The sequence below is a fragment of the Notamacropus eugenii genome, chromosome 1 (genome assembly GCF_028372415.1).
Source record: "Notamacropus eugenii isolate mMacEug1 chromosome 1, mMacEug1.pri_v2, whole genome shotgun sequence".
NCBI classification, from domain to species: Eukaryota; Metazoa; Chordata; class Mammalia; order Diprotodontia; family Macropodidae; genus Notamacropus; species Notamacropus eugenii.
The window spans coordinates 185,685,728-185,711,140 of NC_092872.1; the positions used below are offsets into that span (position 1 = coordinate 185,685,728).

Sequence of the window (25,413 nt, forward strand, 5' to 3'; positions counted from 1 at the left end):
ATACATTTTCTCTCTTAAACCTCAAAAGAGAACATTCGACCTCTCTAATTCACTGATAGGGTATTCTGAGTTAAAATTGCTTAAATCCCCTGTCACATACCCTTATTAAAGTATAAATTTCATGAAATCAGAGACCTAGTATATGTTACAGTGTATTGACCAATTAGGTGCTTAATGTTTACTGAATTATAGTAGTACCTGGAAGACCTGCTGAGCTGGGCTTCCATTGCCAAAGACAGGATCATAAAACTCAAAGAATATGTGGTCAGACTTACCTTATTTTCTCCCAACTTGAATCTAGCTTTTGCACATGAACTCCTTGACACATGATGTTATCCTGGTGAAATTCTTCAATCATACATTGGAAGGGATTTTGGATACATTTCCTGAGGGTAAAATTTTGACACCCCCCACACTCCCAGGTAATAGTTCCTAATATTTAGAGACATAGCTACACCTGTGGGGAGCTGAAAAGTAGGCTTTCCTAGGCTACAGCTTCCTATAACACTATTGGATAGCTGGAAGAAATGGAAGAAGAAGAAGAAGAAGAAGAAGAAGAAGAAGAAGAAGAAGAAGAAGAGAAAGAAAGAGGAGGAGGAATAGGAGGAGGAGAAGATGAAGGAGGAGAAGGAGAAGAAGATGAAGGATGAGGAGGAGAAGAAGAAGAAAGAAGAGGAGGAGGAGAAGAAGAAGATGAAGAAGGAGGAGGAGGAGGAGAGGGAGGAGGAGATGAAGAAGGAGGTGGAGAAGAAGAAGCAGGAGGAGAAGGAAGAGAAGAAGTAGAAGAAGGAGGAGGAGGAGAAGGAAGAGAAGAAGTAGAAGAAGAAGCATCCTAGGAGACTGCTGTTATTTGGGGGGGGGGGGGGAGGCATAGGTGAAATTGCCCCTAGAACAGTGATATTGGCACTCTAAATTATTCACTCTGAGGCAAAGTCTATCCTCCCACCTTAGGTACAATTTGTCAACACAAGTAGAAAGGATAGTTTTGTTTTGTTTTTTAATCCCCATCTTACTCATTATATCTGCTCTCTACCAATAACAACAAAATCATTATTTCTCTTAGCACAGTGTATGTTCTTAATTAAAATGGAATAACTTAGGAAAGCAAAGGATACCTGGCACACCCAGTTGAAGATACAGATTTAATTTTAGTATAAAGAGTGTGATTTGACTTCATAGTAAAAATGCAGTACCTGTGTTATTCAAAAGGCTTTCCCCTACAGATGGCTTGAGACCCTTCCATATTATCCCCAATGTAAAGAGAGTAGCCGCAAGAGGAGCTTTGAATGAAGGGACAGAGACACAGAGGCAGCAACGTTAGAGACATTATCTGTTTAATAAATATGATTGTAAAAGCAATAAACAATAGCAATTATACATTACACTACATCTTATTTAACCAAAAAAATACATCAAAAAAGTCATTTTAAAATTAGAAGTAGTTCCAATACGATAAGAAAACTTTCATTTTTTAATTGGCTTCCTATAAAAATAAGTTGGCTAATGAGGGATTTCAATTCTCAGTTGGAATTCTGGAAAACACAGAACAGCTGTCAAGCGTCCCATTGCTCTGGAAGTTGCTGTTTGGAACTCCTGAAAAAAGCAAAGCCAACCTCTGCGTTTTGGAGGGGTGAATCTAATTAGCAACCAGGCAAGGAAGCCGCTGGCCCTTTGTTGAGGGGGAGGTTTGCACATTTTTCCTCCAGGGCTTAAAGAAAGGCCTGAAATCCAACCTGACTCTAGGTTCTCCCATCTTGCCTGTTTCTTATAATGGCTCCGTGGTGTTTTTACCAATCAATCACTCCTTAAACCAACCATGATCCTACTGCAGTTCCCTCTCTGTTACTGACAAATAGGGGTAGGCACTTGGCTCCCTCTTAATCCCTGTTCCTGCTAGATGCCTCCTCTGGAAGGCATAACTGGGCCCACAGGGGAGAGAACTAATTCTTCCCATAACTCTTTGGCCTAGTGCCTGGATCTTGGGGGTAATCTTCAAGAGAATGGGAGATTCTAGGTTGGTGGGAATGGTGTTGGTGAGAAGTGGATCTTGTTAGAACAGAATATCAGAGCAATATAGAATATTAGAGATCAAGTCCAATCTTCTCATTTTAAAAATGAGAAAAATGCAGCCCAGAGAGACAGGGACAATGATTTCTCCAAGGTTGTATAACTAGTTATACAACTAGTTATACTAGTTGTATATTAGTTCAGGACTAAGGTCCGGACCTCAGCTCCTACAATCCAACGCTCTTTCCACCCTCCCCTGCTACCTCATTCTCCGATAACAAGAGTCGGTATTTTTTCAAAGTGGTCATCAGTGATCAGTTTCCATAATGACTAATACTTAATGTCCACCCCTAATTCTAACACTAGGTTAAGAAAATGATTCTTTTTCTCCATTTATTGACATTGGAACTACACACCTAAGGCTTTCCTGTGTTGTTACTAAGATTACACTGCTGCTTTCCAATCATTCCATCTTCCAGATTCAAATAGAAACCTTTAAGGGAATAGGTCAAGTGTGTCTCTTATGGGACAGCAGCACCAAAGTGGTAACTACCAAAGGCATCCAGCTTCTAAGTTTAAACCTAGATTCCCAAGCACAAAAATAGACTGTTGGCAAAGCTTTGGAAAGCTCCCAAATAACCATTCTTCTAGAAAGGAGACATACACAGTCTCCACCAGTGCTGGTCCAATGATGGGTACTGAACTCAGCATATCATGGGTATTACCCAGAAACCATCATGTTCTCTGTCAAGGCCCCAGGTGAGTGATGAGGTTAACCTCTAGAATAGAAAGATGGGACTGTTCTATCCTACTATTGAGGTTAAATTCTGGACATTCCATACTTCCAAGTCCTTGGGGTTTTCTCCTAAACTTTCTTTACTTTACAATCTATTTACTCCTTCTTCTGTGGTTTTTCTGGTCCACACCAGGGAAGATCTTGGAATAATTTAGTGCTGTTATCATGCTTTATTTTTTTTTAAACTGACTTGCTTTGCTGTGTTCTACCTACTTTATATCCTTTTCTTTTTTCCCCCTTATATTGAAAACAGAATATTCATGGATATGTGTGTGTATGTGTTTGTGTCACTACCAGGACCATCAAAATAGCCAAAAATATCATCTTTGCTATCTAACAAACCTTGATTTATTTCTTTTTAGAACTATGGAGTTTCTAAAATGGATTTCTTTTAAGTATTGTGCTGACAACCCTTTAAGAGTTTAAGCCAGCTTAAAGTTACATGCACATTGCCAGTCTACAATGAGAAAGGATTGGGTTATGACATAATTGTTGTTTTCTCTCTTCAGAGTAACTGTCAACATAAAGTAATATGTCTGTGCGGGCAGAGCAGAGGGGAGGGGAGCCAACATATAATAAGAGAAATATAACGTTTCCAAGTGAATTACCACTATGAATGGGCACTGGTTTCACCACATGGGTTCTAGTTAGGCATAAACAACTCTTCTGAATCCCTTCTCCAAAGTATATGACCCAGTCTCAAGCTGACTTGAATAGCACTCTCTCACATATGAAATATTTTGTGGGGACCTACTGACAATTTTAAAAGTAGCTTGAGGTTGGGGGTTCTAGGACAGAAGGTACAATGTATGGAACTAGATCCCTCTTCTTGTAATAGGAGCCAGGCTAGTTGTAGACTCTTCACTGAGGGGTTTAGAGTCCATGAATCCAAAACTATCAATTTATAGAGGAAACTAGGACTCATACAGAGGAAGTAATTGCTCAAGGTCATAGTAAGTGGCAAAGACAAGGGTAGAATCAAGATCTTTTGACACTCAACTCAATGTTCTTTCCGCTGATCCAGGCTACCTCCCAATTCATTGGCAACTCTAACACAGACAGAAATTTGTAAGAGGTTTTAGTGAAAATGGGATTTCAGTGGGACAGAATCTAAATCGAACGTCCACCAGATAATACAAAAGGCTAGGGTGGAGTTTATATTCAGAAACAGGAGGAGGAGGAGGAGACAGCTAACAGTAAGGTTGAAAAAAAAAATAAAAGGGTGAGGCAGCTGATGCCTTGGTCCACTAGGGAGTGAGAGGGTTAAATAAAGATGGTAGTGGGGACATAAGAAAAATGGATTGGTTCAGATATGAAAAATAATGAATGGAAGGTCAAATTAGTGGTAAAATGGAGGTCTTGTATCCTACCCATGACATGAGGGGCTACAAGAAGAGGGAAGTGGGTGGGTCCTTTCTACATGGATGTTGGAACAACTAGAAATAGATGGATGGGAAAGAAATACCCATTTTCAATTTATCTCCCTGCCTCACTCTTCCCAGCCAGATGTTTGCAATTATCTGCACCAATTGCCCCCTTTCCCTCTGGAGTCACAGAGCATGAAATGCCACTGCTATCCAATGGAGGGGCAGAAGGAAAATCAAACAGGAAAACAGAAATGAGGGACATTAACAGAGAAGGAGCCCAGGGTTTCAAAACACCTGTGTGGCATCTCCTTTGTGTCTTATGAAATTGCCTAGGGTGGCTAACCCAACCCGGTAGGCTTCAGTGCTAAAATTCCTGTTAAATCTAGAGCCAAGAATACTTCCAGAAAAGAAATACATGCAGATTTCCTTGGTCTCTATTTGTTATGAATCTCCTACAAACACGACGGATCAGAAAAAAAGAGAGAAGAAGGGAAGAGGGGAGCGTTTTCCATTAAAATAGAGCACCTGTACACCGCCCCTCCGAACGTGTTCTCAGGATCATGTCCACATGCACAGGTTTAAAGCTAAAAACCCTTGTTGTCTGTGTCTGAAGAATTAAAAAGTCCCGATGCAGTGAGTGTTTTTAATGTGTTTTTGTTTGTTTGTTTGTTTGGTTTTGTTTGGTTTTTTGTTTTTTGTTTTTTTGTTTTTTACTGGCGTCCTCCATTCAAACATTTACATAGGTAGGGATTTCTTTTGTGCTTTGATTCTCAGCAACTATGGAAATACTTCCTGGCAAAATAGGAAACAGAACAACAAAGGGGAAAAAAAATAGAGTTAGTGGACAGGAAACGATGATGCACTCGACAAGAGCGAAATTCTTTCCCGATCAGCAGGTCTCCGCCTTGGGGGTTTTTTCTTTAAATTGTAAAGTGTGCCCCGGAAGGTCCCCGCTTTGGCGTAGAAGGTGGAGTGGTATGTCTTGCTCTTTTCAATCGGAGAGATGATTCACCAGGTTGAGCAGAAGGGGAGGGAGGGGAGGGTAAAGCTACTCTCCTAAGAGAAAATGTGTAACACTTACTCATTTAATGACATTTGGAATGAAAAGGTGTCAAAAACTTTGCAATCTGCTGAGCGATGTTCCCAGAGAAGGAGGGATGGCTGCTCTAATAAGGTAAACAGAAACTGGGCTCCCCACCTCTGGAAATAGGATTGAGAATCAAATGACCCAAGAAAGATTCACTTAGAAGCTTTAAAAGTGACTAGACAGGGTGAATACTGCTCTAGACTCGAAGACAGAAAAGCTTATTTTTTCTTTTTAACCAAAGCAATTACACATTTATCACCCTGTCTCCCCAAATAGAGGAAAATGCATTGAGAAAATTGGACACCAGATGTGACTGCAGTTGTTATTATTACCTACAATACTGTTAGAGTTATTACGTTGAAATTTTCCCTTAATGCATCTGCAGACCTCTCCCATATCCATTTAAAGACAGGGTTATGTTTTCATTTAACTGCTCATTTTTTCCAGTAACATATTGAAAGTCATATGTAAGGGGCTTCCAGGCGACTTGATATGATCAAGTTAGAGTGAAGCATGGACTGTAATGTATAAAACGCATCAGCCAAAATCTGTAGCATGAAGCTGAGATGAGACCATTTACAGCTCCAACTCCCCGTGATAGCAGACTGGAGGAACCACAGGGAGAAAGTTACCATCCAAAATAGGGATCTATTCATTGTTTAGTTTCCTAGGGGAAAAGGGGGGTGGGGAACTTGGTATAAAGAGCATGAGTAGCACATCTCTCTCTAACTCTCTGATTCTTAAGCACAACATCGCTGAAATCAGCAACTCTGCAGGTAAAGGAGAAGCCCTCTTTTAAATACATTTGAAGTGTACCTTAGATACTATTTGCAGGGTGAGAAGGAAACAAAGCAGGCACTTGGCATTACGCTCTGCAATAGCATCTCCCTCCACCACCCAGTTCTTTATCTTTAAGTGAAATTGACTCCCTGAAGATACAGTATAGAATGTTTGATTGCGCCTTGCCCATAACAACCCCCAGGATGCTTTGCATCCCTCGTCCCCCAGAAATCTTTTCTAGATTACTGCTAGATTTTTGAAGTAGTATCTACTTGGGAAAACCAACCTGAAAGTCCTCCCCACTACATCCCCACCCCCACCCCCACCTTTAGGAGGAGCAGTTCCCCCTTTGCCATTGGTAGAGACAATTCTCCTCTGTGTCATGGCTCCCACTTGGTTTGATGCAGCCACTTTTGGTCCATACTTACCATTGCCAGAAACATCCCACTCTAACCCCTCTACCATGCCACCCATTACCCCTTGTTCTCTCAGAACAGATACTTTTCTGTCATTCACATAAATGTCAGCAACCACATGTATTAGTGAGGATCCCAGGGAAGTTTTATGAAAGACAGGAGACAACTAAGGAGAAAACTATTGAACAGAGATAGGAAGGCCTCGTGTTATTATTTTACTTTCTGTCAACGTAAAAACAAAGTGAGGGAAAGTAAACTGACAGCTTAGCTTAGTTCCTACCAAGGATGTTAATTAACAGAGCAGAAGACAGGGGTCTTAAGCTGGGAAAAGGAGTAGAAGAAATTTAGCCAATTACTATTCAGACTGACCAGCTATTGGCTACTGGAAATTATTTACCTATGGGCTGTGGGTCCAACTTCTCATCTATAAATTGGCCAGGGCTCCTCAGTTCAGCCTGAGTGATATTGGGCCTGTTTTCACTGTGACTGACTGGACTGATCAGTTCTTGGTCTTTCTCATTCTGCATCTGGGCATAAACATTAAGGCCCGGGATCTTCCTAAAACATTAACAAAAACTGTCAATTGCTATGCACACAGGACAAATGTCACTGCTACATCACGCTTTTTAACCTGAGGCAAGGAAGATGAAGTTGGCAGCTGGGGGATGAAGAGGGCAGAGGGAGAGCCACGCACCTTTTGAACTTGTAGATAACAAACACCGCCAGGCCTACAAACACCACAGAAAGTAGCATCAGCATTGCTGACCCACTATGACTTGGGGTGAGGTCCACAAGGGGGGCTAGAAGGAAAAAAGAAAGAAAACAATAATGAGAGGTGCTACAGGTGAAAAGTGCTGGGTAGAAATAGCCATAAAGATTCTTATAACATCAAGCAGACCTCTAACGTTGCCTCTGCAAAAGTCATTTTGTAATTTTTTAATAGCTTAGTTTCCTTTAATGTTCAAAATGGAACTCATTATCCTATCCCTTAAAGGTATCCTTCTTCCAAAGGGTCATTTCAATACAAATTTCCAGTTCTATACATCCAGCCTTAACCTCTCTCCTGAACTCCAGCTTCCCATTTCTAAGCACCATCTCTCTGTCCCAGAAAACCTTAAGTGCAAACTATGACTAAAGTAAGCCTCACTATCTTCCCCCATAAGCCCAGTCTCCTCTAGTCTTTCCTACTTCTGTTAAGGGTACAACTATCCTTCCAGTCAATCCAAGTTCAGAGCTTCAAAGTGACCCATGACTTTTCCTTCTCCCTCAACCCTGTGTCCAAGCAGTTTCTAAAACTTACTGAGTCAGCTTCTAAAACACTTCATCTCCATCCCCTTCTCCTTGCTCACATGGGCAGGACCCTTATTTCAGCTCTCATTATGTTTCAATTACATTAAGACAACAGTCTCTAAAATTGATTTCCCTGCTTTCTGCCTCTCCTCTTTCTAATCTCTCCTCCCTACTGCCATTGAATTAATCTTAAGTGTACATAAATCTGACCAGGTTAACCCTTTTATCAAACATTGGACTCTTGCTGCTTCTAGGATAAAATGCTTATTCCTCAGCTGAGTTTTGAAAACTCTGCCCAACCTAGCCTCCATCTACCTTTTCAGATTCATTTATATTTCATACTCATGGTTCAAGGTACATTGACCCACTAATTGTTCCTTTAACTTATATTCCACCTCCCCTCTCCATGCCTTTGTACCTTTCTTCCTCTGTGCCTGTGATTCACTCCTTTACCCCACATTGTAGACTATGAATTCCTTGAGGTCAGGAAATTATTTGTTCATTTTATCCCAGTGCCTCGCTCAATGTTCTACAAACAGTAGGTGCTAGATAAATGCTTGCTGTATTGAGTTAGCCTCCCTAGAATCCTTTCTTCACAAAACTTTCCCTTATCTGCCCATTACTGTTACTATTCCTCTTTTTCTCTTCAAATTATTAAATATATAATTGATTGTGTATATATTTTTCCTCTTCCCTCCCCCCCAACCATCCAATTAACTAAAAAAAAAAAAAAAAAAGAAATCAAAGGCTGTTACACTTTTTTTCCCCTTGCACATCTGGAACCTAGCTTATAGCCTTTGGATATAGACATTTAATAAATGTTTACAATTCATTATAATCAAACCATAATGACAAAACTCTTCTAAAATGACATATGGCCAGTGCTCTATTTACAACATGGTTCCTATGGCAATAACTGTTCCCTGTAACATTATTTCCTTTTATGTTATGTTTTCATGGAAATAATTAATTTCATCAATTCATCTCAATCAAATTTAGCAGCAACATGTTAAGTGCCTACTATGCTATATGCCAGGCACTGGGGATGAAATGATAAAAATAAAAGTCAGTGTCCTCAAGAAACTTACATTCCACTAGGGGGGAGGGGCACTGGAGTGGGAACAATAGGTATACTGGTAAGCAAAAATGAAATATGTGTATAGGCTGCATATATGGCTCTTTGTTAAAACACAAAATCATAGAATTTCATAGTTGGAAGAAGCTCCAGAAGGCATCTAGTCCAACCAATACCTTAAAAAATAATTCCTATATTATATTGGCTACATGGTCATCTCGTTTTCCATACATACATCTGTGTGTGTGCATGTGTGTGTGTACGTTTTAGTATTCATCACTTTTCCAAGAAGGGATCAAAATAAACAGTATGAAAATTAAAAACATTTCTTTGTGCATTATTTCTCCCCTTTTACTGGAAAACACACATACAAATGTCAACACAATGAGTATTTGTCTAAGAAAGTCAACCCCTAGGTTCATCCACCCTGGTCTCCATAAGTATTAGTACCTTCCTACTTAAATGAGCCCTAGGAATTCTTCACCCTTTTCCTCACCACCACTGTTACAAGATCAGAACTCCAGAGCATAATTAACTGAGATCATACTAAAATGCATTTTCTTTTTTTTTCTCATGGCATTTCTTTAACCCTTTATATTTTTCCCCAATTTTTAAAATTTATTTGTTTTCAGTTTTCAGACAATCACTTCCATAAGTTCCAAGTTTTCTCCCTCCTTCCCTAAGACAGCATGCAATCTTATAGGAGTTCTACACATGCATTCCTGTTACACACATTTTCACATTACTCATATTGCAAAGAATTAAAATGAATGAGAGAAACCATGAAAAAAAAATAAAACGTAACAAAGGAACTACGTTCCACATCCACATGGATGTGGATGGCATTTTGCATCATGAGTCCTCTGGAAATATTTTAGGTCCTTGCATTGCTGTGAAAGGCTAAGTCTCTCAAAAACGGTCCTTGCATGCTGTGGCTATTACTATGTATAATGTTCTCCTGGCTCTGCTTACTTCACTCAGCATCAGTGCATATAAGTCTTTCCATGTTTTTCTGAAGTCTTAGAGCACAATAATATTCCATTATATTCATGCACCACAACTTGTTTGGCCATCCCCAATTGAAGGACATTCCCTTGATTTTCAATTTTTGGCCACCACAAAAAGAGCTGCTATAGATATTTTTGTATATGTGAGTCCTTTTCCCATTTTTATCCCCCTTTGGGATATAGCCCTAGAAGCAGTATTGTTGGGTCAAAGTGAATGCACACTTATAGTCCTTTGGGCATAGTTCCAGTTTTCTCTCTAGAATGGGTGGATCAGCACACAGCACCAGCAACAGTGAATTAGTGTTCCAACTCTCTCACATCTTCTCCAACATTTATCATTTCCCTGCTGTGTCATGTTAGCCAATCTGATAGGTGTCATATGGTACCTCAGAGTTGTTTTGATTTGTATCTCTCTAATCAACAGTGATTTAGAGCATTTTTTCATATGTCTATAGGTAGCTTTAATTTCTTCCTCTGCAAGCTGCCTGTTTATGTCCTTTGACCATTTATCAATTGGGGAATGGCTTGTATTCTTGTAAATTTGACTCAGTTCTCTATATTTTTTGGAGTGAGGCCTATATCAGAGACACTAGTTATAAAAATTTTTTCATAGTTTTCTGCTTTTCTCCTAATCTTGGTTGAATTGACTTTGTGCAAAAACTTTTCAATTTGATGTGATCAAAGTTATCCATTTTGCATTTCATAATGTTCTCTGTCTTTTGTTTGGTCATGAATTCCTCCATTCTCCATAAATCTGACAAATAAACTATTCCTTGCTGTCCTCATTTGTTTATGGCATCAGTCTTTATACCTAGATCATGTACCCATTTGGATTTTATTCTTTTGTATGGTGTCAGGCATTGGACTATGCCTAGTTTCTGCCACACTGTTATCCAATTTTCCTAGAAGTTTTTGTCAGACCACAAGTTCTTATCCCAGAAAGTGGGGTCATTAGGTTTGTCAAACAGTAGACTGCTATAGTCATTGACTAATGTGTCTTGTGTACCTAACCTATTCCACTCATCTACCCCTCTGTTTCTTAGCCAATACCAAGTGGTTTTGATGATTACTGCTTTATAAGACAATTTAAAATCTGGTATAGCTAGGCCACCTTTCCTAGCATTTCTTTTCATTAATTTCCCTGATATTCAGCAAATTTTATTCTTCCAGATGAATTTTAATATTATTTTTTCTAGCTCTATAAAATAATTTTTGGCAGTTTGATTGGTATGGCACTGAACAAGTAAATTAATTTTGGTAGAATTTTCCTTTTTATTATATTAGCTTGGCTTACCCATGAGCAATTGATGTTTTTCCAGTTATTTAGATCTAACTTTATTTGTGTGAAAATAGTCCCAGGGTTTATTTTGGCAGGTAGACTCCCAAATACTTCATAGTATCTACAGTAACTTTAAGTGGGATCTCTCTTTCTATTTCTTGCTGCTGGGCATTGTTAGTAACATATAAAAATGCAGATGATTTATGTGGGTTTATTTTCTATCTTGCAACTTTGCCCAGGTTATTATTTCAAGCAGTTTTTCACTTGATTCTCTTGGATTCTCTAAGTATATCATCATATTCTCTTCAAAGAGTGATAACTTAGTTTCTTCTTTGCCTATTCTGATTCCTTCTATTTCATTTTCTTCTCTTATTACTAAAGCTAATGCTTCTAATACTATATTGAATAACAGTGGTGATAATGGACATTCTTGTTTCATCCCCATTCTTATTGGAAATGCATCTAGCTTATCCCCATTACATATAATGCTTGCTGATGGTGTTAGGTAGATACTGCTTATTATTCTAACGAAGCCTCCATTTATTCCTATGTTCTCCAGTGTCTTCAGTAGCAATTGGTGTTATATTTTGTCAAGAGCTTTTCTGTGCATTTATTGAGATAGTCATATGGTTTCTGTTATTTTTGCTGTTGATGTGATCAGTTATGTGGATAGTTTTCCTAATATTGAACCAGTCCTGAATTCCTGGTATAAATCCTACCTGATCAAAGTATATTATTCTAGTGATAAGTTGCTGTAATCTTTTTGCTAATATCTTATTTAAATTTTTCGCATCTATTAGGAAAATTTGTCTATAATTTTCTTTCTTTGTTTTGGCTCTTCTGGGTTTAGGTATCAGCACTATATTTATATCACAAAAAGAATTTGGTAGGACTTTCTTTGCCAGTTTTCCCAAATAGTCTATATAGTATTGGAATTAACTTTTAATTGAAAGAATTTGCTTGTAAATTCATCTGGCCCTAGAGATTTTTTTCCTAGAGAGTTCATTGGTGGCCTGTTCAATTTCTTTTTCTGATATGGGGTTAGTTAAGTATTTTACTTCTGCTTCTGTTAATATGGGCAATTTATATTTTTGTAAATATTCATCCATTTCACTAAGGCTATCAAATTTACGGGCATACAGTTGGGCAAAATAATTTCTAACTGTTGTTTTAATTTTCTCTTCATTGGAGGTGAATTTACCCTTTTCATTTTTGATACTGGTAATTTGGTTTTCTTCTGTCTTTCTTTAAATCAAATTGACCAAAGGTTTACTAATTTCATTGTTTTTTTCATAAAACCAGCTCTTAATTTTATTTACCAATTCAATAGTTTTATTACTTTCAATTTTATTAATCTCTCCTTTGGTTTTCAATATTTCTAATTTGTTATTTAGTTGGGGATTTTCAATTTGTTCTTTTTCTAGCTTTTTCAGTTGCATGCCCAATTTATTGATCTCCTCTTTCTCTATTGTATTCATGTAAACATACAGAGATAAAAAACTTCCCCTAAGAACTGCTTTCACTGTATCCCATAAATTTTAGTTGGTTGTCTCATTATTGTCATTCTCTCAAATGAAGTTATTGATTATTTCTATGTTTATTTGACCCACTCATTCTTTAGGATTAAATTATTTAGTTTCCAATCAACTTTTCATCTATTTTTCTATGACCCTTTAATATATATAATTTTTATTGCATCATGATCTGAAAAGGATGCATTGACTACTTCTCCCTTTCTGCACTGAATTGAAAGGCTTTTATGCCTTAGTATGTGGTCAATTTTATGTGTCATGTTCTGCTGAGGAAAAAGTATATACCTATCTCCATTCAGTTTTCTCCAGAGGTCTGTCACATCTAACTTTTCCAGAATTCTATTCATCTTCTTAACTTCTTTATTTTGAGGTTACATTTATCAAGTTCAGAGACAGGAGGTGGAGGTCCCCTACTAGTGTAGTTTTGCTGTCTTATTTCTTCCTGTAAGTCCCTTAACTTCTCCTCTAAAAGTTTGGGTACTACCCCATTTGGTGTGTATATATTTAGTAATGGTATTACTTCATCATCTATGGTACCTTTTAGCAGTATATAGTTTCCTTCCTTATCTCATTTGATTAGATCTATTTTTGCTTTTGCTTTGTCTGAGATTAGAATTGCTACTCCTTTTTTTTAACTTCAGCTGAAGTATAATATATTCTAATCTAGCCTTTTATCTTTACCCTGTGTGTGTCCCCATTTCAAATGTATTTCTTATAAACAACATATTGTTGGATTATGGTTTTTAATCCATTCTGTTATCCACTCCCATTTTATGGAAGAGTTCATTCCATTCACATTCACAGTTATGATTACCATCTGTGTCTTTCTCTGCACCCCAGCCTCGCCCATTTGTGCTTTTGTTTTTCCCTTTTCCTTTCCTCTCCTCAAAAGAGTTTTACTTTTGACCACTGCCTCCCTCAATCTTCTCTCCCTTCTATCAGCCCCCTCCCTTTTCTTTCCCCTTTCCCTTCCTGTAAGCCAAGTTAGATTTCTATACTTAACTGAATATGTTATTCCCTCCTTGAACCAAATCTGATGAGAGTAAAGCTCGGGCAATGCTCATCTACCTCCCTTCTTTCCCACTACTATAATATATTTTTGTGCCTCTTCATGTGATATAATTTACCCTTTTCTACCTTCTTCTTTTCTCTTCTCCCTTCACACCCCTTAATTAGGATTTTTATCATCACATCAATTAATTTATATCCACACTCTCTATCTATGTATATCCCTTTTAAATATAATATACAATTCTCAAGATTAACAAGCATCATCCTCCCATATAGGGATGTAAATAGTTTGCCCATATTAAATAACAATTATTTTTCCTGTTTACCTTTTTATTCCTCTCTTGAGTCTTGCATCTGAATATCAAATTTTCTATTGAGCTCTGGCTTTTTCATCAGGAAGGTTTGGAAATCCCTTATTTCGTTGAATGTCCATCTTCTTGTCTGAAAGATTATGCTCAGTTTTGCTGGGTAATCATTGATCCCTGGTTGTAGTCCAAACTCTGTTGCCTTACGGAATATCATATTCCATCCTACCAGTCTTTTAATGTAGAAGCTGCAGTGATCCTGACTGCAGTTTCTTGATATTTAAATTGTTTCTTTTTGGCTACTTGCAGTATTTTCTCCCTGACCTGATAATTTTCTGGAATTTGGCAACAGTATCCCTTGCTATTTTCAGTTTTGGATCTCTTTTTAGGAGGTGATCATGGATTCTTTTGATGACTATTTTGCCTTCTGCATCTAGGACCTCGAGGCAGTTTTCCTTGACGATTTCTTGGAAAATATTGCCCAGGCTCATTTTTTTTCATCATGGCTTTCTAGTAGACCAATAATTCTTGAATTTTCTCTCCTGGATATATTTAACCAGGTGAGCTATTTTTCCAATAAGATATTTTACATTTTCTTCTATTTTTTCATTCTTTAGATTTTGTTTGACTCATTCTTGATGCCTCATAGAGTCATTAGGTTCTACTTGCCCAATTCTAATTTTTAATGAGTTGTTTTCTTCAGTTAGCTTTTTTATCTCCTTTTCCATTTGTCCAATTGTTCCTTTTAAGGAGCTATTTTCTTCATTTAGGTTTCATACCTCCTCATCCATCTGGCCAATTTTACTTTTTAAGGAACTGTTCTCTTCAGTGAATTTTTTTTTTCATTTTGTTGACTGTATTTTTAAAATCATTGGTCAATTTTTTTCCCCTACCTCTCTAATTTGACTTTTAAAATCCTTCTTGAACTCTTCCAAGAATGCTTTTTGGGCCTGAGAACAGTTTGCCTTCCCTTTTGACGTTTCAGATGTGCATATAGTGTCAATCCTGTTGTCTTCTTAATTCGTATTTTGATCTTCCCTGTCTCCATAATAAGATTCTATGGTCTCTGCTTTTCTTATTTGCTTCTTATTCATGGTGATTACCTTTTTCCTGTCTTTTAAACTGGAACTCTCCTTTTGAGGAGCAGGGGGCTCTGTCCCATGTTTCCTATGCTGAAAGCTACGGGCCTGGTTACTGGCCTTGTGTCCTGTGGCCTCTGGTCCTGTCAACTAGAAGCTATATAATGCTGCAGCTTACCTGGTGTGTCCCAAGGCTGAAGCCAGGTGAAGTCTGAGTGTCCCTGGGGTTACACGGAAGTTTGTGGCATGAGGTGTGGGGGATGGGTGGTCTGGCCACTGGAGATCTCCTCCTCCCCAGGGCTGTGCTAGAACATGGGCAGGCTCAGTGGCTGGTGGACCCCCATCTGCACTGGTGTCAGCCCAATTCCTCTGGCTATGTTAAGGTGTGCCTGAGGTCCTGGTGTTAGTGCTTGTCGACTCCTTCCCCCTGGGGCTCAGGATCTCCTGGTGTTCTGCTGAGGTGGGGCTTCCTGGGACACCTCCAATCCTGCACTGATCCCCTTCAACCACACCAAGAGGGACCCTTCCCTTCAACCTCACTAGCATCCCAACTTACAAGACTGCTGTACCCCTTCTGCTGGCTCCAGTATTCCCAGATTTTTCCTGGGACAATATGCTCTGAATTTTTTAAGGTCAACAAGGGACAGCAAGAGCACTTACAATTTGCTCCACCATCTTGGCTCCTGGAAGTCCAAGTAGGTGACTTTCAAACATATAGTTTGTAGGCTGATAGCCCCAGGAGCAGCCTCTGTTACTGCCATTGCCCCTTTCTTCTCTCTCACCCAGCTCTCCCTGACTGCCATCCTGTGCTCAGAGGTTTAGGACCAGACTGCCCAGGGCCTTTCCTTCTCAGCTATGAGAGAGTCTGTCCTGTTGTAGTCCATGCACTCTATACTCCCCTAACCAGGTGTAACAGATCATTCCCATGAACCTTTTGAGATGTCCAGGAAATCTGCCATACTCTATCTCCTAGTGGATTCTACCACTCTAAAATTTATTCAGATTCACTTTTTAGAGGTATCTGAAGGAATTTATGGAAGAGCTCAGGTGAGTTCCTGCTTTCACTCTGCCATTTTGCTCCACTCCACTCCAATTCATTTTCAAAGATGTATTCCCCCCTCTTAGGTACTTTACAGGATCTAGGTTACTACTTAACATCTATCTTCCAAAGAATTTTTTATTGTTTCTCTCTCTAACCTTTCAGTCACCTCCCTTTCTTAACTTGTTGTACTTTTAATGATTCTACATGCTAGAAAGCTCCTGAACCTTAGAACATGGTATTTTTTTTTTCAAATACTACATACCTCAACCAGAAAGAAAAATAAAAGTCAACTATACGCTCCCCAACTACAGGGTAGTGACCTTTATCTTCTACCCATTTACACAAAGTCTGTTACTCAGAGGTGTGAATGACCTTTAAGCATCATTTTCTGTAGCTCATCTCTGTCTGAAGCAAAGAGGGAGATGCTCTTTTCTGGTTGCCCAGGTGCAAAGTTGGCAATATAGGTGACTATTGAACCATTGATGGTAACTGACAATCCCTAGCACCTGGCTCTGCCCCAAACTTGGCTTTTTCAGGTTATAACCCAGCTAGTTTACAGTATCTCTTCCAAGTCTCGCTCCCATTAAATAGGCCATCTAGGGATAATGAGAAATAAAAGTCATGTCTTCTTCCTAAGAGAACAGGCATACATACTTTAGTCTGTTCAGCTTTGCAAAGGCTTTGAAATCAAGACACTTTTTATTGCTTTGGGAATTTGGGGACAACTTGCCTGTGAAATAAAGAAAGGAAGTGTGTGCATGTGAGAGGTCAGGCCAGTGGCCATGAGACTAGGGAAGCTTCAGGATAGGAGGATGCCTAGAGCAAAAATGATCTAATACTGATGTAAAACAAGCTACTTCTTAACCTAAGGAAAGAAGTGCCAGTACCAGAGGGGTTGAAAGATGCTTCAAGCAGATCTGAGACTGGGAATAGGCAAAGTAGACAGCCCTCAAAGGCACATGCCATGGGATCCAACAAAGTTTCAAATTCTACTTTTCATAAATGCATTCATTTCTAATTCCCAGAAAGCTTTGCTCTGGTATACAAGAATTTATTTTGTAATAAATCAAGTCTCAGGTTATTCCAGTGAAAGCTCAAAGCCTCCTATGGATGCTGAAACACAGGGGAGCAGAATTTACAGATCTTGCCTCAGGCAAATAAATGCCTAATCTTAGTTCTGACTTCAGGGCTTCTCATCAGAGGAAACTAGGGAGGTTTTGTTCAGGGAAAGAAGGATATAATCAGCCTACACTCACTCAGTGATACTCATCGGTTGAGGAATGTCTGAAAAAACTAAATCCCAGGATTATGGCAAAGATCAAATGGAATAATATTTATTGAGATCTCAGCAGTGTCTGACACATAGTAGGAACTAAATAAATGTTTCTTTCCTTCCCTTTCCTACACCTATCATCCTTGGAGCCTAAGTGAATTGCCCAAGGTCACCCATAGCAAGCCAGTGGCACACATGGAGTGTGAACTGGGGTTTCCTATCACACTCTCTCCAACACCGTGTGTTTACAGCCCTGTCAATACTATCAGGAACAACGAATAACATTGTCCTTGCTTTTAAACAGACTCCCAGAGACAGAATCAGTGCATGTATTCTAATGCCTCTCTCTCTACTTCCCTCCCCACATCGATACACTCCCCTAGGGCTAAATCTGCAGCTTAGTTGCCAATCATTTATAGCAGAATCCTAGAAACATCTGCCTCAGTCATTCTGACTCTAAACTTCCTAACGGGAAAGCAATTGGTGGAACCTAGTAGAAAAATTGGTGCCAGTATCTTGCATGCTAAATTCTCATTATCTTCTGGGCCCTCCACATGAGTGGTCTTAGGCAGGCAGCATGAGCACTACTTAAGGCTTGAATACCACTGGCCCCCTGTTCAGTGGCTTTTGGATACAGACCTGGGACCTTCGTAGAAACAGTCCTGTTATTGCTCCAGCCAGCAGCAGCTGCATAGTTCAGTTTTCCCAGCACTTAGGTATGTTTGTGTGTGTTTTGCTGAGAAATAGAAACTCTCATGATAAATGGGCTGCAGCTTGTTCCTTGAAATTAGCATAAATTAGGCTCTCTCCAGTTGCAGCTTAACAGGGTACAGACTGGGGTGGAGAAGTGCTGAGCGCTTGCCTTGCCATTATTTAGGGACAAAGAGAAACATGACGATGAGGTGTGTAGCAATGTTCCTCCTACCTCCTTGTTTATGAGCACAGGTAAAAGGGCAGGCATGTAGAACGCACACACACACACACACACACACACACACACACACACAAACACACACACACAATTTTACCATTCAGTTGAATTCAATTAAAATTGGTGTGATTATTTAAAGATTCAAAGAGGCTAACAGATTTAGTGGAAATTACTTCAGGATGTGCCTTCCCTCACACTGATAAATGATACCCATTTCTTCATCTCCACTTCACTCCAAGGTCTAGTCAGTCAGAATACAAACAGAATGTCAGGCAATGAGAAGACAAAAGAATATGGCACATTCACTTGAAAGTAAATTTTAAAAATAAATTCAATTCAATTGAAATTTTAAAAAAATTAAGGGGAAGGGCAGTATGGACTGATAATTTCATAACTGGGGATTTCCTAGAATGAAAACTGCCTCCACCAAAGTTTATTGATGAGCACATCAGTGAGTAGAGTATTCTATGTATAGGTCCATGCACAAATGCAGACTGGCAATTCATCTATAATGTATCGTCTCTGAGAGCTCTCCAGGGGCACTATGAGGTTAAGTGAGTTAGGACTTGAAAACAGCTCTTCATGATTTCATTGTCTCTGGCATTTGAATTAAATCTAAAAAATCTATGTCTAAAGTTAATCCATTTTCATGGATGATTTTTGAAAATGCAGAGAGAAAAAGATATACTACCAAAAAAAAAAAAGCTTTTGATGCCAAAACAGGTTATTAGCTCTTAAGCCATATGCAATTGAAGCAAATTCCAGATAGGCTATATTTTCTTTTTCTAAAGGTTCTTGACAGATATAAATCTATCTTGAAATGAAAAGTCTCTTTCTTAATGTGGAACTGAAGACCCACCTGGACATGGCCAGCAAGCCAGGCACCCTTCTGGGTGTCTCTTTATCCCCACTGTCACCATTCCAACACACTTGCCTTATAAAGGAACGGAAAGAGAATTCTGAAAAGGGAACGTTTCTCAGTGACTCTGTGATATCATAAAAGTTTCATTTTGTTGTTGTTCAGTCATTTTCAGTGATATCTGACTCTTTGTGATCCCGTGTGGATTTTCTGTAGCAAAGATATTGGAATAGTTTGCTATTTCCTTCTCCAATTCTTTTTACAGATGAGAAAACTAAGGCAAACAGGGTTAAGTAACTTGCCAGAGTCACACAACTGGTAAATGTCTGAGGTCAGATTTAAACTCAGGAAAATTAGTCATCCTGACTAGAGAGTAGGTATTCCATTTACTGTTACTATTCTATTTACACCACCTAGATGCTTTATTAAAGTTTCAAATCTCTAAGACTCATCAGCTTTAGGTAAGCCCTAGAGCAGTTGCTACGTACATTGGCAGAGGGAGAAGTCATATGGCTCCTTCTTATGACAAACTTCCAAGCACTTCCCATATTTGGTACTATACTATTCAAATAATCTAGAAGATATAACTTGTTTAACCTTCATAAAATTCACAGCTACTTAATTACATTTGTTACTAAGATTCTGGTTCATGCTTTAATCATTTCTTGTCCTGCCCATTCATCTAAATCATGGACATAATATAGTCCTGACTCAGTGGCATATTCATTTTGTTCCCTCTCACTCCCACAGTCACTTTCTCATTCAGACAATTAACTTAACTCCCAGGACATGGGAGAATTAGGGTTTAATGGTTAATGTTAATTTCCTTCCATACCTCACATGATGCTTCTCATTTAATTCATGTTTCTTTTCCAACTGATGTCCTAAGTTCTAAATCAGATTTATTGTTGAGAAAAAAAAAATGTGTGTGTGTGTGTGTGTGTGTGTGTGTGTGAGACCCTTGCCATGCCATCCATTCAGATGGACTTGCATTGGCAGAACCCTCGGATGCCATGTTGGAGAAAAAGAGATCAGTGGCAAAGACTTCTAGTCACCGGAAGAATTGAATTCAAATTCTATCCCTGAAACCTACTAGCTGTAAGACTACCAGCAAGTCATTCATCCTCTCTTAGATTTTTCTCCTTTGCAAAAAGGGAAATAACTGGTAGCAAGTGCCTCACAAGGCTGCAGTGAGGATCAAAAGAGCCCATGTTTATGACATACTTTGCAAAGCTGAAAATGTCTTAGTGTCAGTTATTTTTCACCTATCCTTAGCTCCAAAACTCTGAGTATGTAATTATTATGATATTTAAGGTGTACAGAGAATTCAAACAGAGAAGTTCCCTTCATCCAAATTTATTATTGCATATGTATATGGAAATATACATATATACGCAAATACACACATGCATATATGTATACACTCACATGTGTATGTATATGCATGTACATATATGTATGCATGTATACATATATGTATATTTGTATATATGTATATACACATACACATGCATATTGAATATATCATCATCATCATCATCACAGTTAGCATTTATATAGTTTTAAGATTTGCGAAGCACTTGACAAATATCATCCCAATTAATCCTCACAACAACCCTGAGAGATTGTTGCTATGGTTATCTCCATTGTACAGATGAGGAAACTGAGGGAGATAGTAGTTCAATGACTTGTCCCAAGTCAGAGAGTTTAAGAAGTATATGATGCTGGATTTGAACTCAGGCCTTCCTGATTCCAATTCTGGTGTTCTCTCCATTGGGCCAACCTACCTGCCTCAGCATGTGGAATAGGGACAGTTAAAAGGAGTTGCCTCAGGGACAAGGAGGTTAGGTGACTTCCCCAGGGTTAAAGAGTTAATAAACACCAGGGGTAGGGTTGGAACCCAGGTCTTTCTGATTACTCGTCCATGGCTTTATATAAAATGCCATTCTGCTCTAGCAAAAGTATAAGACATGAATATGACTTTTTACTCTGCATTGAAAGCAAATATTTGCTAAATATGCTCAGGGATTTTTAAGAACAAAGTCTTCTTTTAAAATGCAAATACCTCTTAGAGATATTTCCATTCCCTCTTCCCAGGAATTTCACCTTCTTTTCTTTATGCTCTAATCACTGGAGAAAACCAGTTTCCTTTAATGGAATCAGTGGAGAAGAGAAGGATGAAGAGACCCCTTCAGTCTAAAATACTCTTGTAACCTTAGTCATTAACTGGCTGAGTTGTCAGTTGTGTTAGTTAGTCAGCCATTTGTATAAAAATCAATTAAAATGGTCATTGCCTGGGCTGATGTTGATTGACAGCTCAGTCGGCCAGTGGTACCAGGTTCCAAAGCAGTTGGGTTAGTGGGGTATCCTATTAGATCAATGCTCCCACCTAGGACCCTGTCAAAGCTCAGTTCTTGCTTATCCTTCTTCTGTTCTCTTAAGTTCCCTCAGGAACTTCTGTATTCCTGTCATTTCAGCTTTCACTTCTATATCAATAATGCCCCCAAATCTCATGAGAACTATCTTTTTCCATGTTCTCCAGTCTTGTCTATCCAACTACCAAATATCTAAAGTGGGCATTTCTACTTGGAGGTCATACTGTCACTTTAAACTCAACCATACTTCTAACTATTACCTTGCCCTGGCTCCTCTTCTGATTTCTTAGACTCTACTAAGTGGCAAGGACCAGTTTTTTAAACATCCAGATTCAAAATCTTGGAATCATCTTTGAATCTTTCCTCTTCTTTATCACTAGTAAACCAACATCTGTTAGATTTTTCAACAATCTTCTATGTCCTTGACCCTTTATTTAAATTGTTATTACCCTAGGCCAGGGGCAGCTAGGTGTCACAGTAGATAAAGTATTAGACTTGGAATCAGGAACATGCAATTTCATGGGTTTAAAACTGGATTCAGACACTTACTAGATGTGTGACCCATGACAAGTCATTTACCTCCCCCCCTTTATTCTACTGCCTTTCTTACTATCTTTTCCTCATTATTACTTCTCTGAGAATAATGTGGGGACTGATTTAGGAGTCAATGCAGGAATACTTCCAGAATTAGAAAGAATCAGACTCTGAGATTCAGTGTTCAGTGTTCAAAAATTTGACATTGCTTGGGCAGGAATTCCGCAAATTGGATATGAGCTGGAAAACAACAACAGCCTAAATTCAATATTTAACAGCATCCAAATATCTAAAAATGCTTACCTTGTGAGTGAATAAGAAGCAGTAAGCTCCAAAAAGAGGAACAGAGTTTAAAACCAAAGAGAAGACTAGTAAATTCCTAGAAGGAGACAGCTCCTTTTCCCCTAGAGAGAACCCAAATTATGCGCTGCCTCTCTCTCCAGTCACATACTCTGGGTCTAACATTTTTAAAAGAAGGCTGTTGAACATCTGTTGTGTAATTAATGGAATGCAACAGCATGCTGTAATATTCCCTGGGAAGTTATTAGTAACACTGCTTATGAGAAATGAAATGCTGCAAACAACAGATCTTTTTTTGGGGGGGGGGCGAGTAAGGAGATGGAGGATAAGGGAGATTTAGAATTTGATGCAGCTCCCCTCAGTTTTAACTTGGCAGCTCCTCCTTTCCCCATTCCCCTACCCCGCTTCTTCTTAGCCCTAGCATTATAGATTTTACTATAGGTATTTGTGGCAACACTGAGATGTGCTCTTTTCTTCCTTCCCTCAACCAGCAAAAAAAGGTTTTATATGTAATAATTTCTAAACTTCTTATGCTTTTCTAATTTGTCTAGCCTCTGATGAGAAGAAATGGCAATTCTTTTGCCTGACCAGACCAATGCATTGTTAGGATTAATCACCCTTACCACAACTGTATACCAACACTCAAAAATCTCCACCGAAATAAACTTACCAGTTGGATAAAGAATACAAATCAAATCCTGTCACAACCAATAGGATTACAGCAAACCCCACATAATTGCCTACTTGTTTTAAGAGACATTTAATTTGATACAATTCTGATTCAATTTAGATAGTCTCCAGGAGTTTGTTGCAAAAGTCAGTTGAAATGATCAATGAGGTAACTGATGAAATGGAGGAGGAGCATGTGGATCAAGTTGGAGGTAGTGTGAGATGGAAGAGAGAGAATAATTCTCCAATCCATAAATCCATACACATTCATTAAGTACCTGTTATACGCACCATACTAAACTTGAACTCTAAGATCCAGAACCCCTAACCAGAGAATTTCAGGTAAGCTGCCCCTTCATGCTCATAAGAAATTGATATTAAAAAGTCTGTCTAAGGATCATTTGTTGCATGGAACTCAGAGATGCAGACAGGCCCTTCCTTGTCTCTTTGCCTGGTTTTGTTACCACTGGTTTCTGACTTTGGTTCCTGGTTCATCTATCTATTTACCTACCTACTCCAGGATGTCAGATCTCTTAATGCTTCTGTTTGTCCATATCATTGTCTAGTCCTTTCACCTTGTCTACAGGGACTCTTGGTACTTCCTCTTAATTCTAATATAGATTTAAACTTGCTCTGTCATTGTCTGGTGTGACAACTGAATAGGACAATGTACTCCAATTAGGGTTCATCTACCCCAAGACAAGAAGTCATTAGCCTTCAGCAAATAAGTTAGTCAAAGTAACCTTGTAAGGTTTTGTGTTTGTTTGTTTGAATTTTTCCTTTTTCATTAACTTGTTCAAACCAATTGGCCATCCTGACATCAAAGATGTTGTCTTTTCTATAGGAATATTCCATTACCTCAAGCATGTTTGCCTCTAAGATATAGACTGATCATCAATTTAGAACTAGAAGTACCTTGAAAGTCATTAAATCCAACTTCTCTCATTTGACAGAGGAGGAAACTGAGGCTGAAGGAAATTATATGTCTAGTCTCAGTTATTAAGCCTCTTTGGCCAAATTTGAGCTGAGGCCCTCCTAACTCTAAGTCAAGCACTCTACCCATTGCTCTGCCTATCTGCCTTCATATTCCTTCTAATTCTAAAATTCTGTAATCCTGCAAGTTGTATTAATAGATTTGTAGTTTCATGTACAATCATCTTTTATTATTATTGTCATCATTAGACTATGTTATGGAAATGCTTGCTTTATTCCATAAATTAAAAATAAAATAAAATTTTATAATTCCATGGGATGATGTTAGCATTCATCAGGTCATACAGTGCCCCTGTTGCTCATCCTGTATATCTTTCCTCTTTCTTTTCTTCCTGTCCAACTGTCTCTTTTCTCTCTTTCTTGCATTCTTCTTTTTTCCCTGCCCAGACCTTTGACCTGTCATTTCCTCCCATAGGAATTGATAACGAACTTTTGAAATCAGACTTAAACAATTCGTTGCTTAGAATCATAGAACTAGGGCTGTGACATGGGTCACATAGGGCAAACCCCTCATATTGCCATGAGGAAACAGAGGTCTAGGGAGGTTAAGTGACTTTTCTAATGATCACTAAGGCTTTCAAGTCTCAGAGGCAGCATTTGAATCCAGTTCCCAGAATTGATCCAGTGCTCAGATCCATTGTGACAGACTGTCTCCCTTGCCTGAGACATACTCAAAACAATAATGGATAATCTCCTTGAAATTCCCTGAAACTTTTGGCTCCCCTGGAAGATCAGGAAAGGGTAGTCATGACTATCTTTACATGAGAAAGGAATGTAAACATGGTATCTAATTTTTGGAGCAATATTTGTTTCTTAGCAGGCCAACTATTTGCTCTTCATGACTAAAGCAGAACTTTTAAAGACACTATTTTACCTGAATTGGAAGTCCTCATTAGATCTAGCCAAATAATAACCATTATATCATATGACACAGTGATAACATAAACTTTTGTTTAAACAAATATCTACTGTTGACAATAGAAAGTGTTACAGTTAATCACCAGCCCTGACAAAGCCTATGGAAAAGCAGGGAAAAAAGTGGGAAGCCCTCTAAAACATTGTTATGATTTCCAAACATTAGTGAGCAGTCACTCGGAAAAGGCACTCTGAATGACTTTGGCTGACAAGAATGCTTACTCATTTTACTACTACCTCAAACTTATGTAGTGATTTGGCACTTGCAAAGGATTTTTTATATCCATGATATTTCTATCATGGGTGCTTTAAATATTATATGCATGTTACAGATGAGGTTCTTGAGGTACAGAGAAGTTAAAAGACTTGTCCAGGGTCACATAGATTCCTTTTAAGAATCTCTTTTGCAGCTAGTCCTTAACTGGGCACACATTCACGAAGCGGGTCTTAAGAGGGTGACCTCCCTCACCGTTCTAGGAGTAACAGAGGGG

The 25,413-nt window shown here is 38.7% G+C and overlaps 1 protein-coding gene across 4 annotated transcripts in view; it reads right to left on the reverse strand.

Annotated features, from left to right (window-relative positions):
- Positions 1-1,333: 1,333 nt before the first annotated feature.
- The window catches only part of SORCS1 (sortilin related VPS10 domain containing receptor 1), a 750,254-nt gene continuing 726,174 nt past the window's right edge, over positions 1,334-25,413 (reverse strand). Inside the window, exons 25-27 of one of the 4 annotated variants that reach the window (XM_072621765.1) lie at positions 7,148-7,253; positions 6,851-7,011; positions 1,334-1,593 (exon numbers count right to left, since the gene is read on the reverse strand). In XM_072621765.1, coding sequence (XP_072477866.1) covers positions 1,514-1,593; positions 6,851-7,011; positions 7,148-7,253 — 347 coding nt within the window. In that variant the 3' untranslated portion in view covers positions 1,334-1,513. Of the gene's footprint in view, positions 5,227-6,850; positions 7,012-7,147; positions 7,254-25,413 lie in introns of all 4 variants that reach the window. The other 3 variants (XM_072621775.1, XM_072621746.1, XM_072621754.1) reach the window with 3 other exon arrangements.